This window comes from Neovison vison, chromosome 2, assembly GCF_020171115.1.
Source record: "Neovison vison isolate M4711 chromosome 2, ASM_NN_V1, whole genome shotgun sequence".
Lineage (NCBI taxonomy): Eukaryota > Metazoa > Chordata > Mammalia > Carnivora > Mustelidae > Neogale > Neogale vison.
The window spans coordinates 151,574,158-151,592,613 of record NC_058092.1 but is presented as its reverse complement, the minus strand read 5'-3'; the positions used below and the strand labels follow the sequence as shown (position 1 = coordinate 151,592,613).

The 18,456-nt window shown below is 48.3% G+C and overlaps 2 protein-coding genes across 3 annotated transcripts in view; one reads left to right on the top strand and one right to left on the bottom strand.

Moving 5' to 3' along the window:
• The window catches only part of TBCE (tubulin folding cofactor E), an 82,864-nt gene extending 72,004 nt beyond the window's left edge, over nt 1-10,860 (top strand). Inside the window, exons 7-17 of one of the 2 annotated variants that reach the window (XM_044239324.1) lie at nt 346-448; nt 1,590-1,666; nt 2,766-2,861; nt 3,388-3,452; nt 3,549-3,613; nt 5,030-5,182; nt 5,746-5,899; nt 7,386-7,454; nt 7,992-8,051; nt 10,291-10,382; nt 10,561-10,860. In XM_044239324.1, the coding sequence (XP_044095259.1) occupies nt 346-448; nt 1,590-1,666; nt 2,766-2,861; nt 3,388-3,452; nt 3,549-3,613; nt 5,030-5,182; nt 5,746-5,899; nt 7,386-7,454; nt 7,992-8,051; nt 10,291-10,382; nt 10,561-10,653 (1,027 nt within the window). In that variant the 3' untranslated portion in view covers nt 10,654-10,860. Of the gene's footprint in view, nt 1-345; nt 449-1,589; nt 1,667-2,765; nt 2,862-3,387; nt 3,453-3,548; nt 3,614-5,029; nt 5,183-5,745; nt 5,900-7,343; nt 7,455-7,991; nt 8,052-10,290; nt 10,383-10,560 lie in introns of both variants that reach the window. The other variant, XM_044239323.1, reaches the window with a different exon arrangement.
• B3GALNT2 (beta-1,3-N-acetylgalactosaminyltransferase 2) overlaps nt 10,861-18,456 on the bottom strand; it is a 58,207-nt gene continuing 50,611 nt past the window's right edge. The window contains exons 8-12 of the mRNA XM_044239325.1: nt 17,294-17,477; nt 14,877-15,002; nt 14,095-14,254; nt 13,462-13,518; nt 10,861-12,191 (exon numbers count right to left, since the gene is read on the bottom strand). Of these exons, the coding sequence (XP_044095260.1) occupies nt 12,045-12,191; nt 13,462-13,518; nt 14,095-14,254; nt 14,877-15,002; nt 17,294-17,477 (674 nt within the window). The 3' untranslated portion in view covers nt 10,861-12,044. The remainder of the gene's footprint in view (nt 12,192-13,461; nt 13,519-14,094; nt 14,255-14,876; nt 15,003-17,293; nt 17,478-18,456) is intronic.

Below are 18,456 nucleotides of genomic sequence, written 5' to 3'. Positions count from 1 at the left end.
GGCTTTTAATTAATTTCGCTTTAAGGTAGAAACAGACCAAATGCCTGCTATTTAATCCCAAGTTGTTGGGGACCTGGGTGGCTTGACTGAGTGACTGCCTTCAGCTCAAGTCATGATCCTGGAGTCCTGGGATTGGGTCCCCCATCAGGCTCCCAGCTCCCTGGGGAGTCTGCTTCTCCCTCTGACCTTCTCCCATCTCAAGCCCTCTCTCACTCCCTCTCTCTCTCAAATAAATGAGTAAAAATCTTAAAAAAAATAAATCCCACATTGTTGCTTTTAGGGACTTTCACTTGGGCCTCCTGGGCAGTGGGTGATCAACACATTGTGACTTCTTTTTCTACACAGTGAGAATAAACTCAGCTTTCCCTCGGGTTCACCAGTTCGAACCGGAACATTTCCTGCACTGAAGGTTTTAGTCCTTAACCGAACAGGAATAACATGGGTGGAGGTAATCCTATTTCTCCAGTTTATTACCCAGAAATAAGAAATTTAAAATTCTTGGCTTAATAGGGAATGGAAGCACAACTGTGGCTTGGTTTTAATTATCCTGATATCCAAATAATAGGATTCTTTAAACTGCCTCACTGAAAGGAGTTACAGAATCATTGCAGTGAAGTAAAATTTTATATTTTGGGATTGGGATTTTCTCTCTTGGCTCCTTCTGGATTGTTCTGTGTCTTTCTGGACTGTAGCACTCCATAGTGGGGTGGAGTTAACCTACGCCGAACTTGAAGAACCCTCAACTTAGCTGTTGATGAGCTTCTCTGCATGTGCTCCAAAGCAGAGCTGCCAGAAGATTCTCGCATCCTTTTCTCATTTAAAGTTTAGCTCTGGAATCCACTGTTCATCGTGTACAGCTGGGTTCAAAGTGGACTAGTGGGTATTTTGCCCGGCAGCATTTGGAACTTCTATCTGGCACTGCTGTTTTCCATCAGAGGTGACCTGTACATGTGCCCAGTATATTCCGTTTTCGCAGATATGTACCTTCCCCACAAAGTCCTTGTCTTTGAAATGCCACTGAGGCGCCTCCCGTAGAGAACAGTTGCCTTTACTGGTGCGTGTACATCCTAGTGCTCCTTCCTCCGAGATGGGATTAGAGTTAGCCTGAGAATAGGCGGGGGCACATAGAAATTCAGGTGCAGTTCAAGTGCGAAAACGCAGAAATAGTTTGGGAAACACCGCCTGATGAGTGTATTCTTTGCATACCTGGGTCGGCATTGGGAACTGAGCAGTGGTGTTTAACATCTAGTTCCTTCCTTCGCTGGAGCAAACTATGTCACGTGCTAAAAGTGTGCGCAGCGCATGTCTGCACATCCACTTTGCAGTCCTCGTACAGTTCAAGACCTCCCTGGAGGATGCATTCACAGCTGCCAGAGCGCCGACTGTATACGCTCCCATGTCATCGAAACACTTTGTCGCCAGCCCACCAGTGCTCCTGGCCCGAGTTAGAGTCCGTGATGAAGTGTCCATAGGACATTTTGTTTCTAAAACAGTAAGGGAGCTGAGTTAAAGTGGAGATAATAGTAATTAACACACAGGAAGAAACATGTAAGAGAGGCTGCTCCAGCCTGAACTCCGTTTCTCTCCAGGTGCTCCGGTGTGCCGCTGGGTGGCCGGTCCTTGAGGAGCTGTACCTCAAGTCTAACGATCTCCTCATTTCGGAAAGGTAACAAAGGCTTACTTCTGTCCATGTTTCGCTGTGTAGTCTGAATAAATGAACAGTCTCAATGATGCCTCACACTAGTTTTTCTTTTTAAAGGATTTGCTAGTGAGAATCAGAAACCTGCGTATTCTTTACAAAGTAGGGCACCTGTGATCATTGGTCCTGATTGAGGAAAAGCCCATCAGAGTGAGAGCCTTGAGTTAAATATATTTGAAGACAAGAATTTTATTAGTTTCACAGAAATATATTTAATTTCTCTTTATAAATGGAGGTTCTGTAGGAAATGCTTTATAAGGATCAAATAATGCATTTTAATCTTTTTTTCAAATAATGCGTTTTAGGTAGCATTATCTGCAGAAGGTTGATGGACCAGAGTATATGTAAAAGTTTGTTCTCCTTAAGTAAATTAAACATGTGGTCTTTCTCTTTTGTTGATTATCATTAAATTATTATTAAAACTAAACGTGGGCAAATTTACAACAAACTCTCATTTAACAGATTCAAGTTAATGAGATTTTACTGTATGGAGCTATTTTCTATACAGACAACTGCAGGTGTTTTAATTTTTGTTTTAAAATATTTTGTTTGTTTATTAGGGAGGGAGGGAGAGCAAGTGAGTGGGGGAGGAACAGAGGGAAAGGCACACCCAGCCCCATTTGGGGCTCGATCTCTGAGATTATGACCTGAGCCAAAACCAAGAGTCGGACACTCAACCGACTGAGCCACCAGGTGACCTAGGTGTTTGAAGACACCTAGCCACCTAGGTGTTTTCAAATTACACTTTTTGAGATAATTTGAGATTCCCATGCAGTTACCAGAAAGACTACCCTGAGATCCCCTGTACCCATGACCCAGATCCATGCCCTCGGTAACATCTTGCAGAGCTGCAGTTCCATATCACAGGCAGGGTCCTGACATCGGTCCAGTCCAGACAGAACGTTTCCATCACCATCAGGGCCCCGCGTTCCCCTGGTGTGGTGCTGTCCACCTGCCTCCCGCCCTTCCCTCTCCTTTACACTAAAGGCAGGTACTTAAAAGCTGTATCTTCAAAAAACAATTAAGAGATGAAATTCACATTGAAACATTTTTGTTTTCCATACAGGCCAGCTGATGTCCTGCAGACAGTCAAGTTATTAGATCTTTCCTCTAATCAATTAATTGATGAAAATCAGCTGTTTCTAATAGCCTATCTGCCCAGGTAATTTGCTTCTTCAGTGCTGCTTGCAGTAGTGCTTAGAAATGGTTAGTAAATGGATCACATCCTATCTTTGCTTTCTCGGTGGAAATGGGATGATGATGATGATGGCATTCACAAACTGAGGAAGTCCCTTTGGGACATTTTTATTTGCATTTATGTGGACCATGTCCCTGCAAACCTCATACACTTTAGTCTACATCTGCAGTAGGTCACTGAAGAATGAATAATTTGGCCCTCGTGCTGATGTCCAAAGTCTTCATTCGTTGCCTTTGGGAAGTTAGACCATGTCTCTTTCCTCTCTGAGACCCATGAGCACGTAGCACAGCCGCACGTTCTAGAGCACGTAGCACAGCCTCAGAGCACGTTCTAGAGTCCACTCCGTGTGCCCCATACTGCACTGTTTCTCAGCGTTTCATGTGGCATGAGAACCTAGGGTGTAGGGGAAATAATACAGATGCAGTCTGGTTGATAGGCTGTAGCATTTTCTACTGCGCTTTATAATCAAATTTAACATTTTAAATTTCAGATTAGAACAACTCATCCTTTCTGACATTGGACTTTCTTCTATACATTTTCCAGATGCTGGATCTGGTATGTGAGATCATTAGCTCCCCTCCCCTGCCCAGTACCTCGTACTTGAGCTCTTTCTTTCACTTCTGTGTAACTTTGTTCTCCTTTTTTCTCTAGGGCATAAGACATCCATGTTTCCTTCCTTGCAGTACCTCGTCGTGAATGACAATCAGATATCACAAGTAAGGGCTTCTGCGGAATGTACGTACCTCACGAGCCCTCGTTTCCACTCTCAGAAGTTTGTCAGTTCCTTCCATTACAAAATATTTACTTCATTTTAAAAATATGCTTTATAAAGTTAATTTTACCTGCACTATAGTTAACATGCAGTGTTGTGTTAGTTTTAGGTGTACAGTTTAGTGACTCTGCCCTTCCACACGTTACTCAGGCCTCATCAAGCTAAATACACTTTAGTCTACACTCTCTTTCCCCCATCTCCCATTCACCTCCCTTCTGGTAACCATTAGTTTGGGCTCTATAGTTAAGAGTCTTTTTTTTTTTTTTTTTTTTTGGTTTGTCTCTCTCTTGTTTGTTTTGTTTCTTAGATTCCATATGAGTAAGATCATACTATCTTTTTCTCTGATTGACTTACTATGCTTAGCATAATACCCTCCAGCTCCATCCATCTTGCAAATGGCAAGATTTCATTCTTTTTTTTTTAATGGCTGAGTAATATTCCATTGTATATACATACATCTTCAGTCATCAGTCAATGGACACTTGGGCTGCTTCTGTGAATTGGCTGTTGTAAATAATGCTGCTGTAAACATAGAGTTGCATGTATCCCAAAGTTAGTGTTTTGTATTTTTTGAGTAAAGATCCAGTGGTGCGATTACTGGATCATAGGGTAGTTCTGTTTTTAACTTTTTGAGGAACCTCCCTCTGATTTTCCACAGTGGCTGCACCAGTTTGCATTCCCACCACCAGCGCGCAGGGGTGGTGGTTGGGGGGTTCCCTTTTCTCCACATCTTCGCCAACACCTGTTGTTTCTTGTGTTGTTGATTTTAGCCATTCTGACAGGTGTGAGTTGATCTCTCCTTGTAGTTTTGACTTGCATTTCCCTGATTGTGAGTGATATTGAGCATCTTTTCATGTGTTGGCCATTTGGATGTCTTTGGAGAAATGTCTGTGTATGTCTTCTGCCCATTTTTCATTGAATTATTTGTCCTTTGGGTGTTGCGATTGCTAAGTTCCTTTTACATTTTAGATACTAACTCTTTATTGGATGTGTTATTTGCAAATATCTTGTCCTATTCTGTAGGTTGCCTTCTAGTTTTGTTGCTGGTTTCCTTTGCTGTGCAGAAGCTTTTCATTTTGACATACTAAGAAATATTTTAAATTGAAAGAGAAATGCTTCTCCTCAGAAAACCCTAAAGTATTACAAAAGAATTTAAGTCACAGTAAGCAGACTATCATTGTACGTGACATGGTTCTAGAGTAAACGTGTGTTGTGTCTAGTGGGTGCTCCGTGCATAAGGACAATCCTGCACCTCGGGTTGGAATGGGGGGATTTTCCTTTTCTCTTGCTAGTTCACATACTCCAAGAAATGAGCCCGAAACATGTTTATTTTCACGTATTCTCTTTTGCTGGGTTTCAGTGGTCGTTTATCAACGAGCTGGATAAGTTACCGAGTCTGCAGGCTCTGTCCTGCAGCAGAAACCCCCTGACTGAAGGGAGCAAAGCAGCACATACCACGCGTGGGCTCATCATCGCCAAAATCGGTCAGTTGAAGACCCTGAACAAATGCGAGGTGAGTGCTGGTTTCAGGATCTGATGCCTTTTAGCACAGGAAACACAAGATCAGAATCGTCCTGCGCCTGAAGCATGATGGCTCTTCCGGGCTCCTCAGGAGGTGGCGTGGAGGAGCCCAGTCCCGGAGAAGCCTGTTGCTCAGATATTTTGAGAAGGGGCCTGGCGCATCGAGGTTTGCTCCTTTGTCTTGGGATTACAGGAGGAAGAGCCAGAGAGCTTGTCCTCCTCTTCTCAGCCACTGCTCTCAAGAAATTGCAGGGCAGGGCCTTGCTGGCCCCACGGTGCTCCCCTGGAACAGTGTGTCCGCCGGGAACAGTGTGCTCCGGGGTGGATGGGGTGGGGTGGGGGCAGGGGTGCACCTGCGGGCCGGACGCCGGCTGTGCACACTCTCGTGAGGAAAATGTAGGACGAAGTTCTTACCTCCTTCCGCCGTCAGCTCCTGAATCCTGTCCCTGTTGGAAGGGACGGTAAGAAGAGACGCCCCGTCACTCTCCGTGTGATGACCGTCCCTCAGCGAGCGGCAGGGCAGGGCACAAAGCACAGACCGTGTTTGTCCCGCAGATCCTGCCGGAGGAGAGGCGCGGCGCCGAGCTCGATTACCGGAAGGCGTTCGGCAACGAGTGGAAGGCAGCGGGCGGCCACCAGGACCCCGACCGGAACCGGCCCCACGCGGAGTTCCTTGCGGCGCATCCCCGGTACCAGTCGCTGTGCCTCAGTACGTGTGCGGCCCGCAGCCCACCCCGCACCGCCCCTGCAGCCCCGGCCGCGGGGCGTCGGAGAGGACCCTAGTGGCCCTGCTGTTCTTCGGGGCGTGGTAGGGTCCTCCGAACGGGCCCTTGGCCCTATGCTGCGGCCGTGTCTGCAAGCTCAGGAGCCAGACTCGAACCGGCCTCTTCAGGGCAGAGTCCGCAGCCTCGCTCCGCAGAGGGAGCGCGGGGAGTCCGAGGCCTCCTGGAAGGTCGAGATCGGCATCGGGGTGCTGGGGCGGGGGGTAGTCCTGCGGTGGGGGGCAGCCCTGCGGTGGAAGGCCCTCCCGTCTGCCCGAGTTCACCCCGCTTCCTGCAGCGGGAGGGCGGGCGACCCCTCCCGGCCGGGGGCAGGAGCAGCGGCGGCCCCAGCCGAGCCTGCGGACCTTGCACGCGCGGAGCGTGTTAAGGTCGAAGCCGGGCCCGGGTGTTGCGGAAGCTCCCCAGGCAGTGGCGACCAGCGTGTCTGGTCCCCTCCGCGCGGCTCGAGGGCGCCCCCACCTCCAGCCCTCCCCGCCCCGGCCCGGGGCTTCCTTACCTTCCCCGCCTGGGTCCTCAGGCCCTGTAGCCCCCACTTGGCGACTCCGTCCCTGCCGTACGCCCCGTTTTGACTTCGTCGTCACTCCAGATGTCACGGGTCCGGGACGTTCTTTCTCAAACCCGTTTCCCGGTGCCGCTCGCCGTGGAACGCTCCTGCTGGGGCGCTGGCCGTGAGGACGCGAAGCCGCCCGTGCGCTTTCCGATCCCGGCCGGGAGCCGCCCCGTTTCCCGCTGTTTCTGGGAACCCGAATCACCTGGGAGCGGGTGGGGGAAGGGAGCGTCTGTCCCGCAGCCACGCGGGTCGGGCTCCTGGTGGCCGCTAAGAAGGCCCTGAGGGGAGACACGGCCTCTCGCGCGGCCTTGAGAGAAACGCAGGCCCCGGTGTGTCCCGTACGAGCCCGCGCAGGCGAGGCCTGCCCTCCTCCACCGCCCCTTGAGGCCGCATTTCCAGGCGAGGGATGGGCCTGGGCACCCAGCCTGGCGTGGCGCCATCAGGCTGACACTTGAAGATGTCCCTTGAGTTGTGTCCCATCTGGTCTCGGGGTTCTCTCTCAGGACCCCTAACATGAGGGAGCTGTTCGTGAAGGTGGAGCTCTGACCCCGCGTATTACGGCTCTGGAGGCACTGCCTGGTCTCGCCGGTTGGGAGGCGGGACGCGGTCTTGTTGGGGAGGCAGGCGCTGTTAGGCGCTGCGAAGTCGGGGGGGGGGGGGGGGGGGAGGGTGGCTGCCTGGATGCGGTGGCTGGCCATGGCCGTCCCCAGCAAATAAGCAAGTAGCCCAGTGAAGGGGACAGGTCCCAGGTGAGCGGAGCAGCTGCTCCAGGAAGGAAAAGGCTACGGGGGTCTTTTCGGCGCCTGTATTTTTCCTTCTAGGGGCCTGGTTTATCGTGATCCGTGTTTATGCTTCTTGCACAGAATACGGTGCGCCTGAAGATGGGGAACTCAAGACACAACAGCCGTTTTTGCTCAAAAACCAGCTACTAAGTAAGAACCGCACAAAGACCCTTTACTTGTATGTGCGTCTTTGGGCGCTGACACAGATAGGGATGGTTGGTTTCTCTTAAGTAGGTACCTGGAATAACGCAGTTTTGAAAGAAAGGATGAATTCTCGAACATCTCTGAGTTGTATCAAAAGTTTTGGCAGTTCCCATGCTTTCAACTGTTAGAAACTGGAGCTGGGCGTGTGAGAAGTGCGCTGACTTGTGGTTTGTAAATGTGTGACTTTCTTACATGGGGACGCCGGCTACATGGTCAGGCCAGGAGTCGGCAGGGAGCAGGGGAGGCACTGGAATGTTGGTCTAGTGCTTTCTGTTGTTGTTAATTCTGTGAATAACTGTTGCTAATTGTTAATTCTGTGAAGAATTAGTAGAAGAATTTTCAACATCAGTAAGAGCTGTTCCTGTATTAGGATCTGAGCCCTGTGGTCCTATAGTTGGATCCTAGGGCAGGTGCGGTTCAGGTGTGTGCAGTTTGAACCCTTATTACACTAGCTTTCAGTCTTTTCCCTTTTTTTCTTTCAAGCACTGAAGATAAAATATCCTAATCAAGTTGATCAGAAAGTCCTAGAGAAACGACTGCCAGGTAAGAAAAACAGGACTTTTGTCTCCTTACACTTAGGAATCACTGGCCTAGGCATGAGTCAGCTGGTAGAAAGTATCTAGAAGTGTGGACTTTTGGAGCTTCTAGGTTTTCACTAACCTTTTATGATCTAAAATACAATGCGTCCTAACCCCCGAACGCTCAGGTCTCCCGTACCCATATCAGCTTGTGTAGGAAAGTCTTGTTAAACAATGACCTATTTAGCCAAAGGCACGAGTGTGGAGCGGCATGGCCTTTCCGGAGCCCACCGCTGTTTAGTGCCCAAATTGTGGCGCTGGTCCAGACAGACTAACTGGGCACGAGGTCTTACTGTCCCTTCGTAAAACAGGAAACCTGTCTTGGTGAGCTGAAGTGTGAATTACTTGGACATTTGTGACTTCACATACACTCTGCTCCTTGTCAGTTAGGAATCCCCGCAGAAAGTTCTCAGATGAGGTCTTTTAATGGACACACTGAAATGGTTTTCTTTGGAAAAACGACTCCAGAACTCTGTCTAAACATCACTGGTACTGGAACGGAATTTGCTTCATCCCGAAAATACTGTTATGTCAACCAACTAGATTGATCTAATGTACTTAGAATTACAGTCTCTCGAGTGTACTGTGCCTTGTCAGATGGAAGCCCGCCTCATGGTGAGAGAGTGGTCTGGACGGGTTAAGTGTGGAGCAGCGAGGCTCTGAGGAGATGAAACGTGTAGCGCCCTAAGCGACTCTCATAAAATACGTTGCTTGTGAGTGGAGTAAATTCACATTTTAAACTGTCTGCCTTGTAGCACTTGTAATGGCAAATTTCCCCACCACCTGACTGCTCACCAGTGGGGAAGGGGAAGGGCCGAGTAACCCCCGGCAGCTCTGTGCCCCACGGTCAGGCAGCAGGAGCGAGAGCGCAGGGGTCTAGGGTCGACTGTGCAGTATCGCTGCCACGAGTCGCCATTTAAATTGAAATTCATTAAACTGAAGTAAAAAAATTCAATCCTGAGTCATCCTGACCCCGTGGCCCTTCAGGTGCTGGCCGGCTGCATGGACGGCTGGACGAGAAAGCAGCACCGTGGGGTCAGGGCGTCACGAAACCTGCCCGTCCTGACAACCAGAGAAAAGCCTGGAAGTGTAGACCCCATTCCACAGGGGGCCTAGGAAGCCACAAACCATCTCCACGTTTTCTGAATGTTAAGACAGTTGTGTGTTATGTTGACATTAGACATGGTAGTAGTATTTAGAGCATTACGGGCAAATTGCCATCTTTTTCTGTAGACCCAGTGCAAGTAGGCAGATTTCTTACTAGGATTGTTGTACGGCCAAAGTGCTTGTTTCTGACATGACTTAGGAATCGGTCCTTTCCCGTTGCTCTTGACCCATCACTAACCACCCTCCGAACAGTGAAACCTGGTCCACCGAAATCTGTAAGAAGGACAAGATTATCTACACATATTCACAGACAAAAGAACAAGTTATGTGAAGTATGTCAATTGTTTATATCCAACACATAAACAAGGCCAGTTTTTATTCTAAAATAAAGATAACATTTATTATCACAAGTTGCATAAAAACACAGCTTTACAAAAATCATTTTGATAGAAAAATATTTGAATACATGTGATATTTGTAGGAACACCATACTATTGCTGTACCTCCAGCTAAAGCTTCAAAGAAACTATATTTCTCATCATCAAAATATCCAATATTTACCACAACCCATCTTTGGAAAGAAGTTCATAGTGTTTTCTGAACAAACCAAGGCATCTGCTCATGAGGCAGGTCCCACATTACGATCTCACAGACCGGTCCCTGCCTCATTCCACAGAGGAGGAAACCAAGGCAGAGCCATGGTGAGGCGCCCTCCGGACGCCTGAGCCCGCACGCCAGCATTCTCGCTGCCATCTGTAAGCGAGTCATCAGAGGTTTAGAAAATGAATGATTCTACTCAGATTTACTCCTCTGTGCACAGAACGGGATTTCTGGTTTATTCAGATGGAGGAAATGTTCGCCACCACTGAAATGGAATCCCACTGTCAAAGGGCACTTAGGTCAAACCCTGGCTCAGTTCCCCACTTGTGGGGTCAGTGGTGTGGAACCGGCTCTCTGGGTGCATGGGGCAGGTGAGACTTTCCCTAATGATGTCCACAGGGAAACGGATACTGTGAGTCATTGCGACTGTGGTCTTGTCACACGAGCTAGATTGACACGTGTCATTTGAGAGAACTGAGGGTGTTTTTCTTTGACAGACTCCATGACAATTCAGAAGGTGAAGGGACTGCTGGCCCGTCTTCTCAAAGTTCCTGTGTCAGAACTGCTGCTGTCCTATGAAAGCCCCAAAGTAAGTAGCCCACAGAACAGAGTCCGGCTGAGTCCCCCTAGTGTGACACACTGTGAATCTAGGGCTCCATGTGACACGTATTTTTTCTAAATGGGAAACATATGCCTCTGTTCGGGAGGGGGCGCAAGTATGAAGATGGCTCTGCCTTTATCGCCCCAACCCTTTGTTCTGTTTGTAGATGCCTGGCAGAGAGATCGAGCTCGAAAATGACCAGCAGTCGTTACAGTTTTATTCTGTGGAAAGTGGAGATTGTCTGTTGGTGCGATGGTAATAATGAACTAAGAAAGTCTGGGGACTACACTGATTATCATGACTGGGTGTGGGGGTCACCGGAAATAAAGGATTTATTGGAACAATTCTGTCAGAAAAAGAGGTTTTACGACTTGCCCTAAGCGTAGAAAAGGTGGTATTTTCACTGGGAAGAGACCATTTCTAGGCTTGTATGTAACAGCAGTAATAAAGGCTTTGCACCTACTAATGATTTTCTGATTTTATTTCATATTTCGTGACTATACATTTCCATATGTGGAGATTTAAATATTAAATAGAACCTAGCTAGTCTAATGAAATCTGAACACAGTTAATGTTGGTCATAGGACCAGTTCTAATGGAACTCTATGGATACTACGAGCTTATAAAATTAGCAAAATGATTTGGACGGTCACTTTGGGAAATGTCGCTTAAACTTAGGCATTTTCTATATGTAATGTGTGCTGTGATCTCTTCCCTCCATTACCCTGTTTTTAGAGTACTTACAAAAATTCATTACATGCTTTTCCCTGCAGTTGTACCTAAGCTGGGCATATATCCTACAGAAGATTTCCATCTCTGATCGGAGTTCACTCATATTAGGTAAACATTATGCAATGACGGGAGGAAAGAAAAATTCATTCTTTTAAAGTGTCTGCTACTTAGCACTATCCTTCCCTATGTCACTAAAACCCAGAGAGGTATCTGATTTATACCAAAAAGCAAATTAAAGCAGAAAAGAAACGCTGGGTATCTGATTTATAGCCACAGAATTTTAGCTTTTTTTTTTTTTTTTTTTTTAAATAGTACTAGACTGTGACCTTCAGGCTTTATGTTAAACAGCAAAAGAAAACTGAAATTAGCTCACTTAATAAGTGACCTTTAAAACCAAGTTCCAGAACTGAGACTTATATGGGTTTCTTTTCCAGTTGCCCACTTCATTCAGACCATTTCCATTCCCAAACTTTGGTATAAGTGACCACACAGCATTCTGTGAGTTGTTTTTGGCCCTTCATGATCCTAATTATGCCGCACAGAGCCATTCTGTAATCCAGGCTGGAATTCACATTCTTAGTTACTAGATTTCTGAACGAGGCCAATTTTAACCAAAAGTGATGTAATGAATTATAAACTAGAAAGGATACCTCAGGTTTTAGAAACATGTTTTATAAAACAATTTGATGTTTTTCAAATGGTCTTCCAATATGGAAATAAAATTTTTATGTACAGTATCAGTTGATTTTTAAAAAGGAAATTTTGTGCAAACATTTAGAAATATCACATTGGTTTCAGGTAAAAAGTGCCAACCTAGAACTATCTGGAAAGACCACAGTGCCTGTTGCCTAACTGCGGGCTCCCCTCCGACTGACCCCAGCTGCTCTCAGGCGTACCGTCCTCCTCCAGCACAGCAAGTTAAAACCCTCCCGCTGCTGCTTCGCACTGACAAGGATCCCCACATAGTTCCTTCAGCTGCCACAGCTGCGCCAGCTCCTGGGGCGAGTACTGCGGGGAGGACAGCATTCCCGTCTCACACGTCTTCTCACACAGCCACAGGCCGTCCTGGCAAGAAGCCAAACCAAAGTGAACTCGGAGCTGTGGAAATGAGCTTGAAGGCTCTAGGGAGGGCAGGAGTGGGGGACAGGATTCTAAGTGCCTATGTGCGCATGCGCGTGTGTTTAATTTAGAAAACAGAACCCATGTCTCAACGTTGACCCTGGGTGGGATGGAAAGGGTCTGCCCTGAGCACCTGGAACCCCAGCCTGCCCTTAGCTGGGGTCCCGTTCACCAGCAGTGCAGTCGGAGATGGTCATGGCCTTCGGTGCAAGGCAGAAACAACATCAGTCCTCTTTGTAGAGAACATTTTAAATACTTCCTTTTCAAGGACATGAGGTCACACACACAAGTCTCTGAACACATCAGGAAACCAGCTTCCTGAGCTACGGTCTGCAGACACATCTGTCCACACCAACCCTAGCTACCACAATGATCAGATGCAGAAAATGATGTTCAGTGTTCGGCAAGTCAAACCTGGGACTTTGGGATGACGCAGGGTGGTCACGGCTGGCCCAGGAGAGAGGGTTCATCCCTGTGCACCCCTGACACGAGTGGGGCCTGCTCTGGGCCCAGGTGTCACACAGGCTTCCTGCCCCACCTGTCCCTGCGTGTGCCTCTACCCCTTGCACCTTCTGTGGCCTAAGTGGAAGCTGCAGGAATCAGAAATTCCCCAGAAAGCCTTGAGCTGAAGCCCAGCTTCGTGCCTGCCTCTTCCCAGCACCCCTGCTCCCATTTCCAGCCTCCGGAGATCCCTTCCTTCCTTTCTTTCCCTGGCCCGGCAGTCAGTGGATTTCCAGGAGCACCTTCCGGTACTTATATCCAGGGTTGCATCTGCATCAGTAAGAAGAGCTGAAGGGTCCCTGGACCGTCACACTGCTGGGAACTTGCCAGCGGATTCCTTAAGATCTTTTTTTTTTTTTTTGAAGTGATATCTGTGCCCAACATGGGCTCAAACTCATGACCTTCAGATCAAGAGCTGCAGGCTCCACTGACAGAGCCAGCCAGGCGCCCCTGACTCCTTATATTTTAAAGCTACAAAGAACTTCTAATGAAACATATAAAAACCTAATTCTCTGTGGGTGGGAAAACTTCCATCTAAAACATTTCTTTTAAACTCAGAAAAGTATGCGAACACAGGTGGATGACTGTGAGCTGAATCGGGCTCAGCCCTGCTGCCAGACCTTCTGCTTGCTGTTCCTGCCCAATGTCTGACCCGGGCACCTCACTCCCTCACACTCTGCAGAGCCCTGGGGCCGGCCCCACCAGGCTCGCTTACCTGGTAGCGCGCAGGTCCTATGGCTGCCATCCAGATGCCCATGCTCACATCTTCACCCTGTACGCACCCGTGAGTCAAAATGCAGAAGCTGAAATGCTGCGTCATCTCTAAACACTATGCCACACGTTCCCATAAATCATCTTTCCACTTGTTCTGTAATTATTCTACCGGGAAACGCCAAGTCTACCACTTGTACACAGAGGGAAATGTAGTGGCCGTGGACACCTGGCAGCTGACATGCCTACATACAAGACGGCGAGGGGCCGGTCGGCCGCCCTCAGAGGCCCCACGCTGGCAGCATGAGCGCTACAGTGGCTCCGGTGGCCAGGTGGGCTGATGAGTGGAATCCACAAAAAGGAAGCCCATGCTTTATAGCCTTCCTCCTTGTGACTGTCAAGCTTTCGGTTCCTCCAGGGATTATCCTTTTAAGTACTTCCCGAAAACCTATTAAGTAGGCTCAAAAAAAGATTTTAGGAACAGAATTTAGAGCCAGGGTTTGGAGGCCATGGCTGTGTCCCTGACCTCAGAGGGGGGACTCCTCCCAGGTGCGCTGCTATGTGCTCAGAGGTCAATACTGGGCTGGACGGGACTCAGCGTGAAGAGTACACGGTTGGGGCAGAAATCTGGACTCACCTGATAGGTCTTCAGTCTGCCCGCGTTGCCGGCGAGCCAGTGCACGATGTCCCTGGAGATGACGTACCCCGAGCCGCAGGCAAAGGCTGGGTAGGCAGGACTGGGGTACTCCAGTTCCTGCCACTTGCCGGTTCGGTCCACGGCCCAGTTCAGTCTGAAACTGAGAGCCAAAAAGAGGTGGCTTCTTTGTGTCGGTGTGACAGCTGTCCTACACTATGAGCCGGGACCCCTTTATGATCACTACAAAGGACTAAGCTGTAAAAGCAAGGAAAGAAGGAACATTTTTTTTTTTTTTTTTTTTGGTCTAAGGAAAGGCATCATTTACCTAGTGGGTGTGTGACATGAAAGACTGGCGCATCACATTCTCTTAAGTTACATCTGTGGAGTTTCTGAAAGTACCACAGCATCATGTGTGTATACGCTAAAGACCCCGAATTTATGCTGGATTCCTGAAGAAACAGCGATGTTTCAGAAACGTGTCACAACTCTCTTCTAACCTACCCCGTACAGCTCCTCCTCACACGAGCACCGTTACTTCTAGGCTGCGACGATGAGAGCCACAAGGTCTTCCCCTTCTCATTTACCTTAGCCCAGGCTTCCAGCTCTGCAGATCTCCCCTCTCACTGCAGACTGCTAACGCACAGGGGCCCAGGGGCCCAGGCGGGAGGCTGCCCATCTCAGCCACATTTTGCTTGTGAAAAACAGCTTGTGTGTTTGTCATTTTAAATTAATTCCTTTTGATCAGGTACATGAAGCCGAACAGCGAACAAGGTTTAACTTACTTTCCCCACCAAAAATTAGGCCCGTCCAGATTCTTGTGGGTAATCCTATTAAATACAGCCTCCAAGTCTATGTAACAGTCGTCGTCTGTCTTCAGCAGTAAGTCAAAGCTGGTGGTTTCCACGGTCCTGTTGGCAGAAGGGAAAACGGGAGTCAGTGCATCCATACCTCCGTACCAGGAGAGGAAGCGATGCCGCCATGGTGACATCACCACCGTTTTACTGGAGGACCGTCCCTGGACGACCTGCACACTTTCTCTGTTTCTCCGAGGCTGAGAACGTGCTCAGAACGCTGCCACCAGCAACTGTGTCCTCACTCGATACTCACCGAGTGTAACACAGAGAAGAACCAAGCAGATCTGAAGGGTGAGGATGAAAACACAATAAACTACAGACCTGGCTTAAGTGGAACCTACGTGCAAACAAACGGTTCTGTGACCTTGTTCCCATCAGGCTGGCAAACATGCCAACCCTGGCACTTGGGTTCTTCCCGGGGGCCCAAGGTGCGGGGACAGGTGTCCTCACAGGTTCTCCCATGGAACCCTGCTGCACAAGATGCCCTATTGTGCCACGAGTTCCACTCCACTCAGCTAATGGTTTTTAAAACACTGTGCTGTAACATGGAAACAGACTTCCCCGAAGAAATGATTCCCTGCAATTAAACTCTTATAAATGACCTTTAGGAAGGTGCAGGAGGGTGACTTCATTTACCCAGACATGTCGGGGTGAGCAGAGACAAAACTGACTTCATTTCACACTGCCAATCCCGGTCTATCTTGGATTAAAACAAAACAAACCCAGAGTCTTGCTAGGGAACCAAATGGCAGAAATCTGAATAAAAGAAATCTGGAGAAAGTGTTTTTCGGTCGAAGAATGGTGAATTTCATAACAGGTCCACACCAAAGTGCATGACCCCGTGCTTCTGAAGTTTACTTCTAATTAATAGCACAGGAGCACATAATATTTGCTCATCAGGAGGAACCCTGTGATAAAGGACACTGCGGTCACTGAGGAGTCACCCAAAGAAAGAATGCCTAGTGCCACTTTCATTACAGCATGGACGGTGGACAGGTGTCACAGGCGGGGAGGGAGAGGAGTGGGTCCCCAAGCCCAGGTCCATTAGCCTGTCACCAGTGATTCAGGTGGCATTGATGACTAAGATCTTAGAGATGCGCAAGGAGTACAGGAGAGAAGACTTACACTGAAGGTAACAGATAAACTACACTGACTTCCACAACCAGGAATCAGCTCCCCAGAGAAAGTCCTAGAACCCCACAATCCGGATTTCCCACTTCCTGGACCTCCATTCCCACCCTTCACTGAACTCTTTCCATTCCTGCCTTGGCCCCGTTACAACAAGGACCCCTCTCAGGGGCCTTGAGCTAAAGAAGGTTCTTTTTCTCTGTTCAGTTGTCCAAACACAACCCTGATATTCTAGACACCCCAATCTCCAGCTTTTACTTCTATCTGCCCTCTAGCCACAGGGTGTTTTCAAAATTATATTAATTTGCCCAGCTATGAAACATGACCTTCCGTAAATGAATCCGGACTACATCCATCCACTCTGCCCAGGGCAACAGGCAAGAGAGAGCGACAGACTTCGCTCACCAAGAAACGAGCTTCCTGATCCAGTTTTAAAAGACATAGATGTGGAAACCTCTAGATTTAGGCTAGACAGAGACAGCTTGGGTTCATTCTAGGGTGGACAGTGTCACAGGGCTCAAAAGCAAGTAAGTGGACCCCAGAGTGACTAGTCTTGTTAACTGTACAAATATGTAAATAATAGTAGTTGTTATTGTTGCTGCCATCAGTCGTATAAAGGCAGGAATGACAACCCGGGTGGAAGAAATGCTGAAGGGTTGGGAAGTTACAGGAGAATCCCAGGGCTTTGCATTTCATCTTGCAGAAAAGGTTTGGAATTAGGGCAAGTGGTTCTCGAATGTGTGGAGTAGAGGATGGAAACAGAATGTGCATGTTCTGAAGAGAATTCAGACCAGTAACCTGGGTTTGGGGGAGCTGTACTTGGGTCATGTAGGTCGGCAGGTGTGATCACCACTGAACACGGGACATTTTCAAACTCAGTGATTTTCATCTGGTGTTGGGTTGAGGCAACCAACAATGACTCAGAGGACTCATTTTGACTCAGAGAGAATGGGACAACTTGAAAAGAGAGCGACTTTTGTCCTATTTTTGATATCATTCACATCACAGATCTGCTCATCTGAATGACAAAGCAGCAGAACTTTAAAAGGTCAATCCTCACAAAGAACCAGGACACAACACATCACATCCCAGGTGTTGAGGGGTTCCGGGATTGGTTTAAAAAAAATAAATATGCAGGGGTCTAATGTTAATAAATTGTTCCTACATCCAAAAAACAGTAAGACAAATTCTACCTACCTCACATTCTAACCACCTACCATCTGTAGAAGTTCAGCAATTTCGCAGGGACATTTCGGTAAGTGTCCACGACATCCACAAAAACAATGTCGTCATAGACGCTGCTTTCCTCCCTCAGTAGGGCGTCTTCCCTGTGGAGGTTACTTATGTGGTCAAGAAGTCTTCGAGGGCGAGAATGGAGGTTTTGTAAGAGTGCGTCACCTTCTACAAAGGAAAATTGGAGATGGAGAAAAATGCTGTCGTGAACGTGAGACCCAGCAGGTGAACGCTCTGTACGCTCACACCCTCTCCCCAGGGGACCCAAGAGAAAGCAGCAGGAGGCCCCTGAGCTGGGCTCCAGGCCCTCCTGCCCCTGCGCGGATCCACAGACATTTTCCTGCGGACAGTCCTGCGGTGGCCCCGTCAGGCCGTGGGAGGCAGCGGGTCCCTCCGTGACTACCCCAGCCCCGGACTCTTTATCTCACATGCTCACAAGGACGTCCCCTGCGGTGCTGTTTGTAACGGACGAAACTCTCCTGACAGGAGAGTGACCAGCCTGGGGGACAGTCACGTAATGGGATACCGCAGGCAGAAGATGTGACCTGATCTTGCATGTTCTGGGGAATGGCACTGACAAATGATGCCAGGGAAGGGGCCTTCATCGCTAGGTGATAAATACAATATGACGCCATATACCTCGATTATAAAATACTCCCATCAGAACTGTTACGGAAAGAGACGTATGTAGTAGAAAGCAGGGAAAAAAGAAAGGGAAGTGTGCACATGAATTTCGGGACAGGGACACCCTCTCCGAGGGAAGAGAGGCACGCCGGACAGCTAGCAGGGAGAGGGATTATGTCTGTGACGGTTTTTTCTTAAAAGGAAGCAAATATGACAAAACACAAGCATTTGTTAATTCTGAGTAAGAAGGACATGGCTGTTTCCCACAGTGCTCTCCATTCTTGGTGTCTCTGTGCTATTTCATAATAAAAATGTGCTGAAAGACACCTGTTTACTATCTCAAACGTTAACGAATCACTTGTTACATTGGTGCAGGGACTGCCTCAGATCCTGTGGACTTAAGGCGGCAACTTTCACTAGGGCAGGATTTTCTCAAATGTCTCACTCCAATCAGAGAAAACATCTAGTAAATACAGCGAGAGGCTGCAGGGCAAGGAAACAACAGAGCCGCTCAGCACCCCAC